At 49.3% G+C, this 19,886-nt stretch overlaps 1 protein-coding gene across 4 annotated transcripts in view; it reads left to right on the forward strand.

Moving 5' to 3' along the window:
* The window catches only part of TBC1D23 (TBC1 domain family member 23), a 656,146-nt gene that overhangs the window by 353,148 nt on the left and 283,112 nt on the right, over positions 1-19,886 (forward strand). For all 4 annotated transcript variants that reach the window (XM_078657742.1, XM_078657744.1, XM_078657743.1 and 1 more), the window contains exon 13: positions 6,982-7,091. In XM_078657742.1, the coding sequence (XP_078513868.1) occupies positions 6,982-7,091 (110 nt within the window). The remainder of the gene's footprint in view (positions 1-6,981; positions 7,092-19,886) is intronic.

The raw sequence follows: 19,886 nt of genomic DNA on the forward strand, positions 1-19,886 counted from the left end.
TTCTAGCTCCGCCGCATCCTTAGCCGATATCGTCGGCCCCTCATAATCGTCCAGGACGGCTGCTGTCGCATCCACCGACACAGGGTCACTCCTGTACAGGGATGTAAAATAGTCCATAAACGCGGCCTGCTTAGAGCCCTCCGAGACAACCTTCGATCCGTCTTGCAGTTGGACACAAGTGATATGGGCCTTAGCAGCGCGTGCTCTCAGCCTTCTCGCCAGCAGCCGGCCTACCTTATCACCTCCCTCAAAGTACTTTTGCTTCAAGGCCAACAGGGCCCCTTCCGCCTTGTTGGTGCGCAGCAGGCCGAGCTGCCCTCTAAGGGTGGCCAGTCTCCTCCTAGTGTCCCTAGACGACCGCTCCCGGTCCTGCAGCTCAGCTTGCTTAATATCCGCTGCCAAGTCAGCCTCCAGCTTGGAGGCAGCACGTCTGCGTGCAATCGCCAGAGAGGTAATGTGTCGCCGGATCGTGGCCTTGAAAGCATCCCAAACTACCGGGAAGGGCATGTCCGGGGTGTCGTTGGAGGCAAAGTAAGAGTCTATTGCTTCCCAGATGCTATCCACATCGTCAGCATCCCGAAGGACGCTCGGTGGGAAGGACCAGCGTGCGACACGTGCGGGACGCGCCGCCGGATCCCGGAGACTCATTTCCACGTGAGAGTGATCCGACAGAGATATGTCGGAGATGGAGGCACCCAGCGTATCACGGAGCAAGTCCATTGATATGAAGAGGAAGTCAATACGGGAGTAAGATCTGTGGGAGTGCGAATAAAATGAATAGTCCCTAAGATCCGGGTTGTGATAGCGCCACACATCGAAGAGTCCTAAGTCCGCAATCTGCTTGCGCAGGGTAGAAGACATCACCCCAGAGGCGTTAGAGGAAGCACCACATCGATCCAGGTCCGATTCCCATACCAGGTTGAGGTCCCCACCCAGTATCGTGTGGATCACCACAGGGTACCTGCTCCCTGAAAAGTGTCTGGAGATAGCGGTCTTGTAACTGATTAGGGGCGTATACATTGCACAGGGTGAGCCTGCGCCGTCCCGCATACACTGTAACCCTGAGGAAGCGCCCATCCCCACTCTTAAAGGGCCGGGAATCCCCCCACCTGAAGCCAGCCCTGCAGAGTATGGCCACCCCCGCAGTCTTGGTGTCTGCTGTCGCCCAGAACTGAAGAGGATATTTGGGGTGGGCCATGCGGTAAGTATCTCCCTGCAGTAGATGGGTTTCCTGGAGATAAATGATGTCAGGGTGTTGCTGGAGGAGATAGCGCCAAACCTGCTTACGCTTGTTAGGGGAGTTCAGGCCCTTGACATAAAGTGATATAACCTTCAGCGTACTAGGTATAATCGCAGCCATGACAAACGTCGGGCAGGGACCGCTTGTATGCCCCGCTCCCACCAGCGCAGGAGAAGGAGAACAAAGGAAGGCGCCAAAGGACCCACTCCCACCACCCAGACAGCGGCCCCACCCCAACCCCATCCCACCACCCACCAAACCAGAGGAAAGAGACAGAGGGGGAGGCCAGAAGAGGGAAAGCAAAGAAAAGCAGAGGATACAAAAGAGAAAAAGAGAGGAAGCAGCCAAAGGCCAAACACGCCTCAGACAGACCAAAAACATCAAAGGCCAACAGGGCCATATCGGACTACCCCATTCACCAGGCATCCTTTACCCGAGGGTTCGGACGCTCTCAGGAATGTCACTCCCTATGGGGTAGGAGAGGGGGTGCTCACTGGCAGAAGAAAAGACCACCGCCCCGGCAGCCCCGCTGCTCGAGCCAGGACCAGGGGCATCGCAGACCTAAATGGAGCAGGCATGCAAATCAGACGAGGCGCCGTGGAGGCGCATGGTGCCTGTGGCTCAAAGGAACCGGGACGCCGGTTGGCGAACTCAGCAGAGTGGAAAGGTCCAGGCATCTTCCAGGGCGCCGGCGTAGGCAGCATGTCAAGTCAGGAATGCAAGCTGTAGAGCGTCCCAGGGCGCCGGAGGGGGCCACCACAGAGCATGCGTCGACACAGCCCAGTTCATGGGGTGGGCGGTAGAGAGGTCCGGCCATCCCGATCCCCCTCAAGAGAGCGGATATGAGCTATAATGTCCTGCTTGGCCTGCGACGCGGTTTTTTCATCCACTGGAGGCGAGCGACGGTGCCGCCGAACCTGGGTCCAGTCCGGGCGGGCCGGGATCCTCTTGTTCCGTCGGGACCGTGAAGGGCTCTGGGCCTGAGAGTCCGGCAGTTTAAGGAGCTGCGCCGCCTCCCGGTAGGATCGAAGGACCCTGCGCTTATCCTCCCAGCGAAAGATGAGGGCAAAGGGGTGGCCCCATTGGTAGGCTATATTGAGGGCCCTCAACTTCTCCGTCACTGATCGGAAAGCTCGCCGCCGCCGCAGGGTGTTAGGAGCCAAGTCCTGGAAAATCTGTATTTTGTGGCCTCCATAGGTGAGGTTAGGTTTGTCCCGGGCCGCCCTCAGGATGGCTTCTTTCTCCACAAAATAGTGCACCCGCGTCAGGATGTCCGGGAGGGGGCCCGCCCTACCCGCCGGCCCATGCACCCGATGAGCACGATCCAGAGTCGGGGGGGAGGCATCCTCGTCTCCCCACACCTCGTGTAGGAGTTGTGCTACGTAAGTCAGAATGTCCGTCCCTTCTTCATCAAGCGGCACGCCACGGATTCGGAGGTTGTTTCGGCGGCTCCGGTTCTCAAGGTACTCCTGTTTGACCTGCAGTTCAATGTTCTGCTCTTCCAGGGCCGCCACCCTCTGCCATAACTGTTCCTGGTCCTCCGTACAAGCATCAACTATCTTCTCCAAGCCGTCCACCCTATCACCCAGCTCAGTGACCTCCTTGTGCAGCTCCTTAACGCAAGTTTGGACTTCCGTACGCAAGGAGCCTATCTCCGCCTTGAGCTCAGACATAAAGGAGGCCATCGTCGATGGGGGGCCTTCAGTTGACGCCGCCGCTCCAGTCTTGCCCCACAGGGCCATCACCGACGTGTCCTTGGCCGTCGCCGCTGGTTCCTGCTTTCCCCCTCTGGACCTCAGCATCGTCAGGCTTGCAGCGAAGATCTTAAGTGTTCGTGGTTACAGGCAGTAGCAGTCTAGCGACCAGCAACCCGTACCCCCCAGGCCCAGAGGAGAGGATTCCCCCAGTCAGTGCAGTCAAAGGACAGGGCCCAAGGGCTCAGGGCGGAGGGCAATGCGTCGCACCTGGGACGATTAAGCAAGCCGTCAGGGGAACCAGAGGCCAGTGCACACACAAGCCAAGAAGCAAGGGCCCAGACGTTGCAGCGTCTCCAGCACCGTAGTAGGAAGGAGCAGTTCACTCTAGGAGGCCGGGCCAGGGGTCCCCTCACCCCTTAGGGACCAAATCCAGTGGGGTCTACAGACTCTCCGACCCGCACCCCCACCCAAGCAGGCCAAGAGCACTCCACCGCACCCAGGGCAAGTCCTGCAAATGTCAATGGATAGGGCGACCACGAGCGGTGGGCAGCACCCCACCCCAGCACCAGACCGCTCCCAGCAACAGTTCCAGGCGGCGAAGGGCCCCGCACCCCCGTTAAACACACGGGGAAGGTGGGCTACAGTCAGATCGGGCAGTACGGCGCGCCGCCACCACAAGCAGGGTAGAGCACCACAGCCGGAGGCCAGCACAAGGTCCAGGGGCCCGGATCAAGATGGACCCCACACCAGGAGGGTTCGCTGCTACTCGTCGCCTACCTCCTCCCGTCCCCGGGACCTGCGGGTAGGAGGGCAGCAGACGATAAGGGCCCAGGGGTGCCCAGCGTCCCCCGCAGGCCGCAGGTCTCCCCCAACAGGCACAGCTTCCAGAGTAGGCCCCAGAGCGCAGGAGGGGAGGGGGCGCAGGGTAACAGGCCAGGTGAAGTTCTCCCAAGGATACCAGGAATGAGGGGGCGCCCCTCGCCTGCAGCCGCACCCCCAATGGAAACGCCTCACCTCCGTGTGCTTGTCCGATGTCCCAGGGCTCCACAGCCACACAACGAAGTCTCCACCAGGCGCAGCTCACACGGCGCTCAGGGATCGAAGATGGCAGCTGCAGATGGGCCAGTCTTGTCACCGCTGCAATCCCCAGGGCCTTCGTCTGCCACCCGAAGCCGGCCTCAAGATGCACTTACACCGCGGTCCCAGGGCGGGCCAGCACCAGGACTCCCCACCGCCGTATGCCTCTCCGCCGGCCGCTTCCAGGGGGCGCCTGCTTCTAGGCCCAGCGCTTGTCACAGGCTCAAGGCGCGTGGCTCACAAAGGCCCCTCGCAGAAGCAGGGCACCGGCGCTGCGGCGCCCCCACCACAGCGTCTCCTGGGCACCCTGCACGCACCGGTAGCCCCCACTAGGTCCGGGGGCTCAGGACTGCAAGCACAGTTCAGCGCCGGCAAACAGGGCGGGGTCACTCGCTCCCCGCCGAGATCTGCAGGCTGCCCGCTCAGACTGCTCCGCACCCCGGGAGCTCCGCAACTGCTCCGGGTGGTCGCGGCTGGAGGCCCGCTGCGCAGCTCACCCCAAGGGCTCCGCCGGATCTCGGGTTCGCCGTCCCTGTGCTCGCCACTGTCGGTCATCGCCGATGGCTCCGCTAACAGGAGCACTCCCCAGCGCTCTCCGCTGCCCCTCCGGGACCCGCAAGCAGCATACGGCCGAGTCCAGAGTGCAGGGGCTCGCCGCCGACCAGAAACCAAATGGCGGATCCGGCACGCTCGCGGGAGCGCCACCGAGCCCTCGCAGCCTTCCCAGTGGGGCGCTTCTTCACAGCCTCACGGCACCAGAGTCCACACTCTCCGGGAGTCCCCCCAGCACTCTGGGTCCTCATGCAGCTCCCAAAATCCGCTTAATATTGCTAATACAGGCAGCAGGGCGCCGGAGCTCTCGGAAGGCACGTCCTAGCTCATCGCCTCCGAAGCCACGCCTCCTGGAAATGTTTTTTAACGCACTTGCATATTGGCCAACGAGATTCTCGGTCGTCTTATTTTAGAACAAGTTCATCAATAACTCAATGTTGCTCCTACTTACCTTGAGACATTGCAATACGTAAAAGCAGAATATTGATACAGCAATACCGATTGGAATGCCAGGTGGTGTTGGAGAAAGCGTTAATTATATTGTCGTGGGCAGCAAACTAATCCATAATTTGTTTTGCTGTTCCAACCATAGACTTTTAATTGCCATGAACTATTTATTGAGTTTTCTTATCAAAATAAGAGACCCTTTAGAAGATCCATCCATGCCCATAACGGTCTGAAGAACAATATATATATATATATATATATATATATATATATATATATATATATATATATATATATATATATACACACAAATATTTTCTTCTGAGTGCTACGCCGTTGTTTGCGCGAGAATACGTCCATCAGGCTCTCTACACCAATAGATAAACAGAATTTTTTGTCCTGAAGAAGGTGACGATAAACCTAACTTTCACGGAAATGCTGCGTCAACAGTTTTCTGTATATTTTTTATCTATTTGCAAGTATATTGTTTTTTCATTACTTTTTTATGACGTGCATAAAGAGAAGGACATTCTTGTATTGATTAAATCATTTTGACATGATCCTGTTATTCTATGCACTTTTATTTTCTCAAAATATGAGCAATATCAAGAATTTTTTTAAGGTTTTAATAAAAATATGATATATTCGATTTTATGTTTTATACCGAATTTATTGAATATCATTGCACCATAACACAACAGCCTGAAAGTTAATTTTTTCTGTCTTAGCTTTCCCTATCTATTTTGTCTATTTAGTAGAAGTTGTTTATATCACGTAATCTTTAACTCTAGTTTGCCTGTATGATTTATGTTTTGACTAGGTTTGCTTTCTGACCTATTGAAAAGGGATCTCTTGCTTCGTGTTACACATACCCATCCGTTTTCTAAGTAGTAGGGTACCTCCCTCATATTTTAGTGACAACCACTCCAGCTCATCAAGAGGCAAACTATTATTGACGGTTTCCTGAGAGGGAGCTGTTCCCTGTGATGGAGGATTTTTCTGTAAGAAAGCCAAGGCTGCAGTGGATTCAGTGAAGATCTTGTAGAGGGTCTTTAACAACCAGTGTAGTCCGAGGCAGAAGGGCTGTATGGCTATTGGAACATTCCACTCACTAAGGGTCAAATATTCTAAATTAAAAAGGGAGAAGCATAGATACAAAACTTGGAATGTTGGAGCAGAATGCTTTATACGAGCCATTATAACGCTGGAGCTACTCCATTGTATTCAATGGAGCTCTCAACATTTTAATATTCTAATATAGCCTTAGAGCCCGATGTAGTGGGCTCTACCGGCCATTAAAGGCCCATTCCAGTGTTAAACCCCGGAGCCGAAGGCAAGGGATTTTAATAAGGTAGCAGGGCTTTAATGGCTGGTAGAGCCCGCTGTGGAGGGCTCTAAAGCTATTCGAACATTTCGCCCCTAGAGGGTGGAATTTTCTAATTTGTAAAACAAAGGCCTCACGTAGCCCGAGGAGGTTGAAATCCCCTCAGGCTCCATGAGCCTTTGTTCAGAGAAACAGCTGTGAACAGACATTGGAATGATGATGCTTCGAGCTTCTACCAGCCATTACACCCCGGGAGCTACTCCATTGTCTTTAACAGAGCTTTCAACATTTCAGTGTTCTAATTATGCTTACATTTCCAACGTAGTGTTGAGCTGTGTCAAATTACACTGAAATCACATTCAGTGAAAAAATGATACAGATATCCGATTAAAACGTAACACAAGATGGCTGTGCAACAACAATAAATAATTCCACTTGTCATTCTTTCCCTTTTGTTTTTTCTCACTGTATTGTTAAAACATTCTGCTGATCTTTGTAGAAATCTTACCACATTTTTAGTTCTTAAGAGGAAAGTCAGACAGTAGCTGTTTTGGGAAGGATCTGATTTAATGTGCTGATGCTGGACTGTATGTGGTTGTAGTTCTGCTGTCTGAATTATTCATTTGTTCTGGCCTTCCCTACAGCCCTGCAACAGCATTTAGCAGACATTAATGTAGAAGGGCTGGACAGTGGATATGGGCACTGGATTGCTAGTACTTCTGGATCAAGAGGCAGTATCTCTTCATCGGCTGATGTAAGTATCTAGCGTAGTGAGCTGCAATCATCTGTGGTGTAACCAGAGATTTCAAAGCTGGAGCTACAGACTGTATTTCCCAAATGAGTCAACCTGTTTTCTGCATTCATTCTAACTGTATTTTTATGTATTATCACATTATTTATATTGCTGAGACACTTTACATTTCAAGACCCCCCCCTCACAATTTCATCAATGTGATTCTCAAACCAACTGTAATTTGAACACAAGTTTCCCATACTGTAAGATTTAGACTACTCCTTGGTCCCAAGTAGTTTGGTCAGTACAGTCTGGGAGTGTGCTTGCATTTGATTCCACCTTGTTATAGGCCTTAAGAGGCTCTTGTGTGCCTAATGCTATCCCTCTTAACACACTGTGATGCCTCCTATAACTTAGTAGTATAGCTTATTTGTTTGTCTCAGAATAATTCTCAGAGCGCACAATCAGTCTAGTTTCTGTCCCAGAGAGACTCAAATTAGTTTATTTTGACAATTACCTCCTATTGGAACAAAATACATGAAATGCTTCTGTTTTAGACAGCTGGGAAGGAGGCTGCCTCATTTTAACTGTATTTATGTAAGAAATTGATTGGACCTATATAAAGCACAAAAACCACTAGGTCTCCTACTATAAGTGTATCACAAGAAGAGCTGCCTGTGCTGTAGATCAGTATGTACATTATCATACATATGCACTAGGTTCAAATGTCATAATGTGGATCTTCATTGTACCACTTTAATTTATTATAAAACAATACCTAACATTATTCTTATAATGAAAAACACCTATTAACTCTCCTAAGCATGGAGTAGCATTCTCATTTTTAAAGCATTTCATAGTATTAAGGGCGAAACACATATGCTCATGGCAAAGTGAAAAATACATTCAATTTAAATAGTATCTTTGTAGTGAAGAATAACCCATCACCGGGCTGCATGATGTGTGTCGTGCTCACAAAAGTAATTAGGCGAGAGAAAAAGGGGAACAGTTAGTCATATCAGTGAGTATCAAGAGTACTTCATTCCAATCATTTGGGTTCAGGATGAAATATTTGTTTTATGTAGTGGTCTCAACTCAGTGGATTCACCACTAATGATGTGTGTCAAGTGTTGAGACAGCAAGTCTAATTTATTTAAAAAATAGCAAAGTGTACATTTATCTTTGGATTTGTCAATGCGTTTTGAACCCATATTTATGACTGGTTCTTCAACATTTAGTGTTTTAAAAGTTGGTAAGTCTTTTCTTCTTGACTAGTATACTGAATGGGGCTGTGGGGAGGCACTTACTATTTGATTCCAGTGAGATGGTTTTTGTAGCATCCTCTTACAATGAAATCCAAGAGGAACACAGTGGCAGTTTAAAAAGAAGTTTATTCTTCAGAAGTTCTCAACCAGAGCCTTTTAGATACCTGTTTTTTTTCACAACCCTCTCAGACGTACGTGTCCCAACGTCTTCCTCCTTACTCTCAGATTCAACTTTTTTACCCACAACCCTAGGTACATCAGACTTTTTGTGTACATAACAACCCTGTTGAGATAGATTCCATATTCGGAAGTCTTGCGTTTTTGTAGGATTGTTTAAAACCTTAATTGCTCGTATAGGTTTAGAGAAACTAAGACCACCCCCACACATTGTGGGACGATTTATCATTACCAAGTCTCCCACCATTACCTCTATTTTCTGAGCCACTTTCCTCTTATCTAAACCTTCCTTCCGGTACTTCACCCTTGACGCCTCTCTAGTGTGTACCTTATCCCCACCACAAGTCTTCCAATTTAATGCTTCATATTTACACACCCTTCGTGGTTCGACAGTAGTGCTGGGTGACCTTCCTTGGATGAGTTCAAAAGGAGTGCTCCCAGTGGTACTGTGAGGGGTAACTCTATACATCTCTATTTTTTTAGTACTTCTTTCCTCCAGTTCAGTGAGGTGGACTTTGCCATGGCTATCGTTTCCTTGAGCACTCTATTCAACCTTTCAGCTATTCTATTTGTCTCTGGGTGATAGGGTGCACACTTTCTTATGCTGCATATCTTTTTTCCTTAGAAATTCCTCCATTTCCTTAGACACCAGCTTAACCCCGTTGTCAGTAAGAATTGTTTCCAGCATCCTCTCTCTAAACATAAGTTCTTCCAGAAACGTGATGACCTGTTTGGTATCAATAGCCGTTGTGAAGCAGACCTTCCGGCCATCTTGAGTAAGAGTCTATTACCACAATTACATACACCAGCTGACCATTCCCATGAATGGACTCCAAAGATGTCCAGTCCAACATCTTGCCAATGCTGTGATGGCCACACTCCTACAGCCATGGGTTGCACTCTTGGGCTCTTAGATTTGTCACTCATTGCACAAGGAAGACAATCACAAATGGACCTGTCTACCTGTTTGTCCATTCCCAGCCACTAATAAGATGCCCTAAGCCTCTCCTTGGTCTTGGTGATGCCGTGATGAGTCTCATGAGCTGTATCAAAGAGCTCTTTCCTGAGATTATACATAGGTACTAGTTTTGTGCCTCGAAATAACCGGTCCTTAGACACCCTAAGCTCATCACACAAACAGCAATAAAGTTTGGAGGTCTCTGATCCGTTTCTTATTGCGCCTGCCATTCTGAATCAGTAACACCACTTCAGCCAAAACAAAATCAGCAACCATTTCTTAACACTATCTCAGAAATGGCTTCACTTTCCAAAAAGCACACCCATTCAGACTCATTCTCCAACAGATCATTATCATCACACACCATTTCGTCCTCTTTGGGAACAGTCTTGAGAGTGTATCAGCTACTCCTTTTTCCACGCCCGTAATATATTTTAAAGCAAAACTATTCCTGCAGTGCAATGACCCACTTTGTAATGCACCCATAAACTAATTCAAGCCCCTCTTGTGTAAATAATTTTGACAAGGAGTTTATGATGAGTCTTAATCTCAAAATCAACGCCCCACACACATTTCTTTAACTTCTTAACTGTCCAATAAACAGCAAGTGTTTTGCTTTCCACCGCGGAATATCTGGACTGCTCTGGTATATGAACATAATAGTTCTCATGCCATCAGAACCATGTTGTGTAGAACTGCACCTAGTTCTTCTTTACTTGCATCAGTGGTTATGATTGATTGATTTTTGGGATCAAGGTTCCTCACATTGGGTGCAGCAGAAAGTCTTTCCTTCATCCGAAGATACTGGTTCTCACAACTACAATCCCATACCAACGCCACACTCTTCCTCGAAAGCTTTCTTATGTTTATGCTAAGCTCTGCAAAATTCCTTAGAAACTTTCCTTAATATTCCACCATCCCTAAAATTGTCATAAAGTCTTATTTAGATGTCGGAGAACTCATGTTCTTAATGGTGTAAACTAGCTCAGCCTTAGGTTTAATGCCTTCCTCTGTGATGATATGACCCAGATAATTAATGGTATCAGTGCAAAACTCTCACTTTTCCACTTTGATAGTAAGATTATTGTCACATACCTTCCCTAACACCTCTCTCTCAGGTAAGTGTTGTGGTCAGCTTCGACTGTTCCAAACATTAGAATGTCATCTTGGTAGATGCACACCCAATCAATACCTTTCAACTCCCTCTCAATAACCTGCTGCAGGACTAAAGCCTCAGAAACCAGTTCAAATGGAAGCTTAACAAACTTGTAGGCACCAAAGGGTGTAATAAATGTGGTTAAATCCCTAGAGGATTTCTTCTACCTCAATCTGGTGAACCACACTCTTGTTCCGTTGTCTTAAGTCAGTGCTTAAGCACAAGCTGCCATTAGGTTTCCTGGCTGCAGCAACCGGACCCAGCCACTCTGTACCTTCCACTTTCTCTATAATTCCGTTTTCTATTAATTTTAACAGTTCACCACACATTTCCTCCTTCAGAGGAATGGGTACGCTTCTGGCAACATATCGGCTGAGCATTGTGCTGAAGGTTTATATTGTGCTTCTGTAGTAGGGGATCTCTGTGTATAGTCATAATCTAGTGAATAGTCCCGCTCATGTGCGAGGACCCCGGCAATCAAAAATAATCTCTTAAGTTGTCAGAAAATTGCAGAACTGCAAAGACACTTAAGAGAGAATTTAAAGACAAATAATGCAGCCTATATCCACAGGCTACACTGTCCAGTACTTCAACTAGAAATTCCACCAAAAATCCACAAACCGCAAAGCCTGTCCAGATTTCCCTTGCTTTAACAGCAAAACAACCCTCTGGAATGATAGAGAGGAAGGCATGGACAGACAAGCCCCATAGGCTGCTATTATGTGGCTTAAATAGGATACTGTGCCTTTAAGAGAACTTTCCAGAACTTCTCCCAGTATCCCAGAATGCACAGCAGGTCCCTCTTACTTTCAGTTCTTTTTTCCGGCTCCTGCTAACAGGACCCTGGTGCATTGAGCTCTCCCTTTTTCAAGGGTTTATTGGAATTATGTGCACTTTTAGCTTTAAAAGTGTTTTCATTTGTGTACTTGGTGTTTCCCTTCACTTCTGTGTATTTGTTCAGGCTTTTTAGGGCTCTAAAATGCCTGCTCTCTTCGACAAGTGCCCAGCATGTGGAAGGAAGAAGGCCAAGACTGATCCACACGACGTCTGCATTCTCTGCCTCCCTGAAGCACATGTCCCTGAGGATTGTGACATCTGCCAGTCCTTTTCTACAAGGACCCTGAAGGAAAGGCTGAAGATTAGACTTCAAGGCCTGGAAGAGAGGCGACTGCAGGCTGCAGGTGGGTCTGGGCAGGCTGGGAAGGCTCCCTCTGCCCCTGCTGAGGCCTCTGGGGGGCTCCCCCGAGCCAGGAAGCCCAGCAAAAGATCCCGGTCTCTGTCAACGTCGATCGCATCGACGGCGACGTCGAGAGGGATGACGACGGTGTGTTCCCCTTCTCCCCGGGGCTCCGGGTCGAGACAGCGTGGACGGTCGACGTCGAGAGGCCTGGGTAGGTCGCCGTCGAAGTCACCGCCGACGGCATCTTCGTCGGCGTTGAGCCATTGACGTCGAAGAAGGCACCGGCGCTCGCCGTCGAAGCGACACCGCCGGTCGCCGTCGAGGGGATCCTCGACGTCGAGGACCGCGAGAAAACTGTCGACGCGGAGGAAAGGTCGACGCTCGTCGTCGAGGACTGACCGTTCGTCGTCGAGGTGGCGACAGTCGACGTCGAGGAAGAAGCACTCAACGTCGAGGAGACGGCGTTCGACGCCGGAGTCGAGGGGTCGACGTTCGAGCCCTGAAAAACTACGTTCGGCGTCGAGCAGAAAGAGATCGGCGTCCCCGAGGATTTCCGCCTCCCCTATGCGGCGCAGAAGGGATTCTGGCGCAAAAAGTCACGCTGGGTCTGCTGAAGGACGCCGGAGGCGTCGCTCACATACTGGAGGGTCTGGGTCGCAGTCTCCTCCCCCGAAGAAGTCACTGGGCTTGGTGTACTCGGTGGTCTATACACCACCTCGGCCTAACACTCCTCCTCCTCTACCTAAGGAGGCTCCTCCCACCAATCCGCCGCTACCTCCTCTACCTCCACTTCCGCCTGCGGGGCAACCTCCGCCACTGCTCCCACCTCATGGGCCCGCTCCTCGGCCGGAGATGCCTCCTGTCCTACCGCCGAGATCGGTGTCACTGCCTCCGCTTCCGACACCGCCTAAGGGGACTCTAAAACCTAAGCCCCAGGATAGGCCACGGAAGATGCCTCCACGGAAACCGGTGGAGCGCCCACATACTGGGAGATCGCGCTCCCGTTCCAGAAGGAGGGAACGATCGCGCAACAGGTTGTCCACACGGTCGAGACGGCGCCACAGGAGGCACAGGTCTCGTTCCCGGACAAGGTCTTCAGGGACCAGGGACTATTCTCCGACCTTGTCGGATTAGCCAGAAACGAGGGTTTCACCAATTGATGATCTGGTGTCTTTCCAGGACGTACTTTTACGAGGTGCAGCGAAGTTGGGCATTGCTTTGACGGTGCCCATGACATCGGTAATCTTAGAGACGCTGCACCAGAAACATTTGTCTCGGCCGTTACTACCTTTGGTACCGGGCCTGGAAGAACCGGTCATGGACCTTTTTCTCACCCCGGCGGTGACTAAGGCGGCACCCTTGAGACTGCAGAAAAAATACCGGGCCCCGGACTCGGATCCGGCCTTTCTAAGGGTGGAGCCCCCTCCAGATTCGGTGATTGTGACGGCAGCTCGTAAACAGCATGCCACCACTCCATCCTCCACAGTTCCGCCAGATAAGGAATCTAGGTGGCTGGATTCGTCTGGGAGAAAAGTTTGTGGGACGTCAGCGACTTCCATGAAGGCCGCGAGTGCCACGGCCTTGTTGACTTCCATGAAGGCCGCGAGTGCCACGGCCTTGTTGGGACGGTATGACCGAGCCCTCTGGGAATCCCTACAACAGTTTGTGGTACATCTGCCGCGTGACAAGCGAGAAGACTTCCAAGAGGTGTTGAATGAGGGGATGTTGGTGGCAAATCAGGTCATCAGTGCTGCAGCCGACTCTTCCCTGCTGGCGGCGCATGGTTTCTGCCATGGGATTAACCAGCGAAGACACGCCTGGCTCCGCCTCACGCCACTAAAACCGGACGCACAACAAAGGGTTGCCAATCTATCATTCTCTGGCGAAACCCTGTTCGGAAAACACGATGATGAAATGGCCCGCATGAAGGCGGAGGCCGAAACACTCACGGCGTGGGTTTGGAAAAACCCAAGGAGACCAAGAAGTCGTACCGCTTGTTCCAACGGCGGTTCGGTGGCCAAGGCAGAGGGCGTGGCCAGTCTTCAGGACAACAGCAGCAACAACAACAGCAGCAACAACAACAGCAGCAGCAGTTCATGAGACCGTTCCAGAAGCGCCAGAGAGGTAGAGGCGGCCACCAGTCGGCAACAGCGACTAAAGGCCAGGCCGGGTCTAGGCCCTGAGCGCTTACTTCCCCTGCAACTGTTACCCACTCCGGTGGGGGGAAGCATTCAATCTTTTCTGGCAGAGTGGAGAAATATTACTCAGGACAAGTGGGTGCTGAATATTGTTTGCAATGGATACAGTCTTCGGTTCACCAGCCCACCTCCATCAATCCCACCGGTCAGCTCGCAGTTTCAGCTGCACGAGCTCCAGGCGGAGGCAGATATCCTGTTAAGGAAAAGGGCGATAGAAGACGTACCTCGGTCTCAAGAGAGGAAGAGGTCTGTACTCCCGGTTCTTTCTGGTTCGAAAAAAGGACAAGAACGAGTTCAGGCCCATTCTGGATTTGCGACAAGCAAACAAGTGGATTCGCAGAGAAAAGTTTTGCATGCTGTCGTTGCATCAGATTTATCCTCCGCTGCAACGGGGAGACTGGCTGTGTGCCATAGACCTCCAGGATGCATACTTCCATGTGCCCATTGCACGCAAACACAGGAAGTTCCTGCGATTCCAAGTCGGCGCCAATCATTATCAATACACAGTACTGCCATTCGGACTGAAGTCTGCGCCGAGAACATTCTCAAAGTGCATGGCGGTGGTAGCGGCGCACCTGAGAAAGAACAAGGTGTTTGTCTACCCGTACCTGGACGATTGGTTGATCATGGCCTCCTCATTCTCGGAAGCGCAAGCTCACTTCCAGAAGACGTGCGTTCTACTGAACAAGCTGGGGTTGCACATCAACATGTCCAAGTCGGTCCCGACTCCAGTCCAGTGCATACAGTACTTGGGAGCCTCCATCAATACGCTGTCTGCAAGCGTGTCTCCTTCGGAGGAGCGACGATTATCACTGCTTCGGAAGGCTCAGGCTCTTATGACCACTCCATCTACAACAGTGAGGACGGTGTCTTCTCTACTGGGATCGATGGCCTCGTGTATCTTCCTAACACCTCATGCACGACTGCACATGAGACCGTTGCAAGAGTGCTTGGAGGACCAGTGGGATCAGAGGAAAGGATCTTGGGACGACAGGATACGACTGTCTCTGCAGGCTCTTCAGTCTCTGAAGTGGTGGTGTTCGGCGGAGAATCTCCTGAGAGGGGTTCCATTCCACAAGGACATTCCCACGCAGACTATTGTGACGGATGCGTCTCTCCACGGCTGGGGGGCGCATTCCGGAGACTTACAGATTCAGGGGACGTGGTCACAGACGGAGTCCACGTACCACATCAATTTCCTGGAACTCAGAGCTGTTCACTTGGCGCTGAAGGCCTTTCTTCCGTCCTTCCAGACCAACTCCCTACTTGTACAGACGGACAATACGACCACGATGTATTACCTCAACAAGCAGGGGGGCTCGAGATCGCGCACCCTGTCGCAGGAAGCACAGGCGATCTGACACTGGCTTCTGGCCAGAGGACTGACGATAACTGCTACCCAACTACCAGGTGTGCAGAATCTTCAGGCAGACGCACTGAGCAGACTGATTCAGGAAAACCACGAATGGGTCATAAACGACGAAGTACTAGGAGAAGTCTTCGCAAGGTGGGGGACTCCAGACGTAGATCTGTTCGCCACCGCCGAAAACAGCAAATGCCGAGACTTCGCCTCCAGGTACTACCAGCCGGAGACGCTGGGGAATGCGTTATGGATTAACTGGTCGAACAGCTTTCTGTACGCTTTTCCACCCATTCCCCTGATTCCAACGGTTCTCATCAAGCTGTCCCAGTCCAGGGCGCGGATGATACTAATTGCCCCGGAATGGCCCAGACAGTGGTGGTTCACGGACCTGCTTCACCGGTCTCTCCTTCCTCACATGCGGCTGCCGTGCAGGCCGGACCTTCTCACGAAGTTCGGCGGGGCAGATGTTGCACCCCAACCTCTCGTCTTTGAGTTTGGCGGCATAGCTCCTGAGATAGTGCAATATGGCCATTTGAATCTCCCTGCAGATTGTATGGACATACTGAAGGAGTCTGAGACCTTCCACTAGGACTTCTTATGCATAGAAGTGGAAGAGATTTTGTATCTGGTGCAAGTCCAAGAACTATGACCCGACGACATGTAAGGAAGATGTCATTCTTCCTTATCTTCTACAGTTGGCGCAGTCTGGCCTTAATGTCCATTCCATTAAGGTTCATCTCACTGCATTGACTGCCTACAGGAAATGCCCTTCACTGACTTCCTTTTTCCAGATCCCTGTGATTAAAGATTTTCTGGAAGGCTTGAAGAAAGTGTTCCCTCCTGTCAGGCTTCCTTCGCCTTCATGGGAATTGAATGTGGTGCAGTCCAGATTGAAGGAGCCTTTTGAACCTATTCATAAGGCTTCGTTGCAGCACCTGTCCTGGAAGGCGGCGTTCCTCGTGCCCATTACATCGGCCCGCAGGGTGAGTGAAATTCAGGCGTTGTGTTGCCAAGAAACTTATACTGTATTTCATGCTGCTAAGGTTGTTGTGCGTACTCACCCTAAATTTCTTCCCAAGGTTATTTCTGATTTTCATGTCAACCAGACCATAACTTTGCCTACGTTTTTTCAGAATCCTTCATCTCCAGCGGAAAGGTCGTTGCATTCCCTGGATGTTAGGAGGGTGTTGAAATTTTATCTGGATAAAACCAAGGATATTTGTGGGTCAGACCACTTGTTTATCAATTATGGATCGGTCAGGACGGGTCTTGCGACCTCTAAGCAGTCTATCTCTAGGTGGATTGTGTCCTGCATACAATTGTGTTACCAAAAAGCTAATAAGACCTTAGGGGGTAAACCTAAGGCTCATTCCACCAGGGGCAAAGCTGCCACGACCGCTCTGCTCCGTAATGTTCCAATTGCAGAAATCTGCAAGGCGGCCACTTGGAAGTCGGTCCATACCTTTGCTAAGCATTACTGCCTGGACACTGATGCCAGGGCAGACGCTCAGGTTGGGCAGGCTTCGCTGCGAAATCTGTTCGCACAGTAGTGGTGTTATTTATCTTTTCTCCACCGCCGCTTTGGTGTGGGGATGGGCTTGCCATTCTATTCACTAGATTATGACTATACAGAGATCCCCTACTACAGAAGGAGTCGTTTCTGTCCTGTAACTCCAGTTCTGTAGTAGGGGTATCTCTGTTACAGACATAAGCGCCCTCCCGCCTCCCCGGTGGAGAGAGATGTTCATGAAAGGAATGCTACAGGTCTGGCGTGTTACGCCTTCAAAAAGAACTGAAAGTAAGAGGTACCTGCTGTGCATTCTGGGATACTGGGAGAAGTTCTGGAAAGTTCTCTTAAAGGCACAGTATCCTATTTAAGCCACATAATGGCAGCCTATGGGGCTTGTCTGTCCATGCCTTCCTCTCTATCATTCCAGAGGGTTGTTTTGCTGTTAAAGCAAGGGAAATCTGGACAGGCTTTGCTGTTTGTGGATTTTTGGTGGAATTTCTAGTTGAAGTACTGGACAGTGTAGCCTGTGGATATAGGCTGCATTATTTGTCTTTAAATTCTCTCTTAAGTGTCTTTGCAGTTCTGCAATTTTCTGACAACTTAAGAGATTATTTTTGATTGCCGGGGTCCTCGCACATGGGCGGGACTATTCACTAGATTATGACTATAACAGAGATACCCCTACTACAGAACTGGAGTTACAGGACAGAAACTACTCCTTATAGTTTCTTAGACACCCCAGTTCCTCACTGAAAACCTTGGGGAAATCACGCTTAAGCATGTCTAAAAACCATCTTCAAGCAAACAATGGGGTGACCTTGTGTCCCTCAGAACCTGGGTATGTATTACAGAAAAACAATGGTTCTGTCGGGTATGCGTAGCACATTTCTTGTACAAGTAATTCAATTATCTTATTTCTTATATACAATACTCACATTTAACACCAAAAAAAGATATTATCCATAAGGAACACACGAAAGAGAACAGTTGGATGGGTAATCAATGGTTTTATATAAATTGCATAATTTATTAGTTACCCATACTTGAATAGAGAGCTGTCAACAAAGTGAAGTTTCAAGGTGAAAAGTGATCAAATGACATATCGTGCTCAATGATACAGTTGAGTGGGTATTATGTACAAGGTGATTACGATATGTACAAGGGAAGGGAAAGCCATACTGAGGACAATGACTCTGCTGGTTGGTTGGTCGAAGTAGCAATAAATGCTTGAGTTCTGGGTTTTTTTTTCCAGTGTTGACTCAAGTGGTCTATATGAGGTTTTTTTGCATGCATATTTCCCGATTTTTCAAGGATATCCTGTTAGTAGTTTGCCTTTTAGGTTTCTTTTTTAAAAATCCTCCATTTTGGTGGAACACGTTTGGCACATCCTCCGGGTCTGGCCATATTGCGATTATCTTTCTAACTTCTTGGGTGGAAACTGTTATAAGATAATATCAAACACCCAAAAGGTAATAGGAGGATGTTTGCAATATGTCTAACCACTTGCAATCGCTCGGGTAGCATTTCAATGCATTGTTTTTTTGCCCATGATGCCACCTAAGATTAGACCCAGCCATATGCTAATCAGCCTTGATCCTGCTCAATAGGAACACTTCACCATGAACTACCCAGGCAGGTCAGCTCTGAACCGAGACACAAGCATTTTAAGACTAGTCCTGGGTTGTTTGTGTTCCGGTTCTGGTAGGACCTGTCCTGGGAGTTAGGGCTGGACTGTTACTATTGTGACAGAGACAAGGCCGATTTGCTTATAGCTGGGTCCAAACTGAGGTGACATGGTGAGCGAAAAACGATGGATTGGGATGCGGGCCTGAGTGATAGCCAGTGGCTGAGACTAATTCATGCATTCCATCCACCACTTTGTTTTTTGATTGCCCTAAGTGTGATGGGTACGCCTAGACGTGGGTTCCGGGCTCACTGTGCCACTGAAATCAACCTACACCTGGCTGATGAGCCCCAAATAAGGGTGCAGCCGGTCCTGGGTCACTGTACCCCGATTCTTGGCGGACCGAGTCTAGCAGTTCGGGTTGGAACAGGGTCAAGGCTGATATGCATAGTGCTGTATCCAAACTGAGGTGGCATGTTTGGCTCAGAGCGATCACCAGTGGTGTAGATTATTTCAAGCATTCCATCCATCACATTGTTTTTTGATGTTATACTGGAGTAGGCTATTTTTGTCAGTAGGTTTATTGTACAAGGTTATCGCTAGATATCTTTCTTCAGATGTTATTGTGTCATCAAAGAAATTGATCTTTCCTTGTTTAGGTACGTATTAAGTTTAATATATTATGATTACGTGTTAAGCCAGTGAGTGTAACTCCCTTATATCTTCATTCTTGCCTGTCCAGATGCAAAATACATATTCTCTATTGCAATATCATTTGATATTGTTGCCATACAAATTATTATAAAATATTTTTTTATTCACATTCAGCCATAAAGAGTATTGCCATTTCTGTTGCAAATGAACATCCTGTGGCAGTCCCTTTTGTTTGTAGGAAGACATTCTCTGTAAGAGTAATTTTGGCTACTGCTAGAATATTTCCTGTGAGTACTATGTGGTTTCTCCTTTTTTCTTTAAGTAAAATTCATTCAGCTCTAGTGGCTAGTGTGGGTGAACAATTAGACAGCGTCAGAAGCCATTATATCTCCCAGTTGTTCAGGATCCCTTCTGTTTTCTTGATGAAGTCTGCTGCATCTTGATTGAATTACTGTCAGCCTGGAAAAGAGTTTCAAAAAGAGATCTACATTTTTAGAGAGTGGTGCAATTAAAGATTCACAATTTGATTATATCTGCCTTGCTGGTGGTTTCAAGAGATCCGTGTTTACTGTGATAAGGAGATGTAGTTCTGGGGTCCGTGGTGTGCAGTTTATCAGAATTTCAGACACCTCCTGGCTGATCCGTCCCTCATCACGCCCATATTGGAGTTTTTGGTTTATTTAAATCATTCTTTGTCATGTGGAATATTATTTCAGTTTTTGATCGTTTCG

Source organism: Lissotriton helveticus, chromosome 8 (genome assembly GCF_964261635.1).
Source record: "Lissotriton helveticus chromosome 8, aLisHel1.1, whole genome shotgun sequence".
Classification (NCBI taxonomy): domain Eukaryota; kingdom Metazoa; phylum Chordata; class Amphibia; order Caudata; family Salamandridae; genus Lissotriton; species Lissotriton helveticus.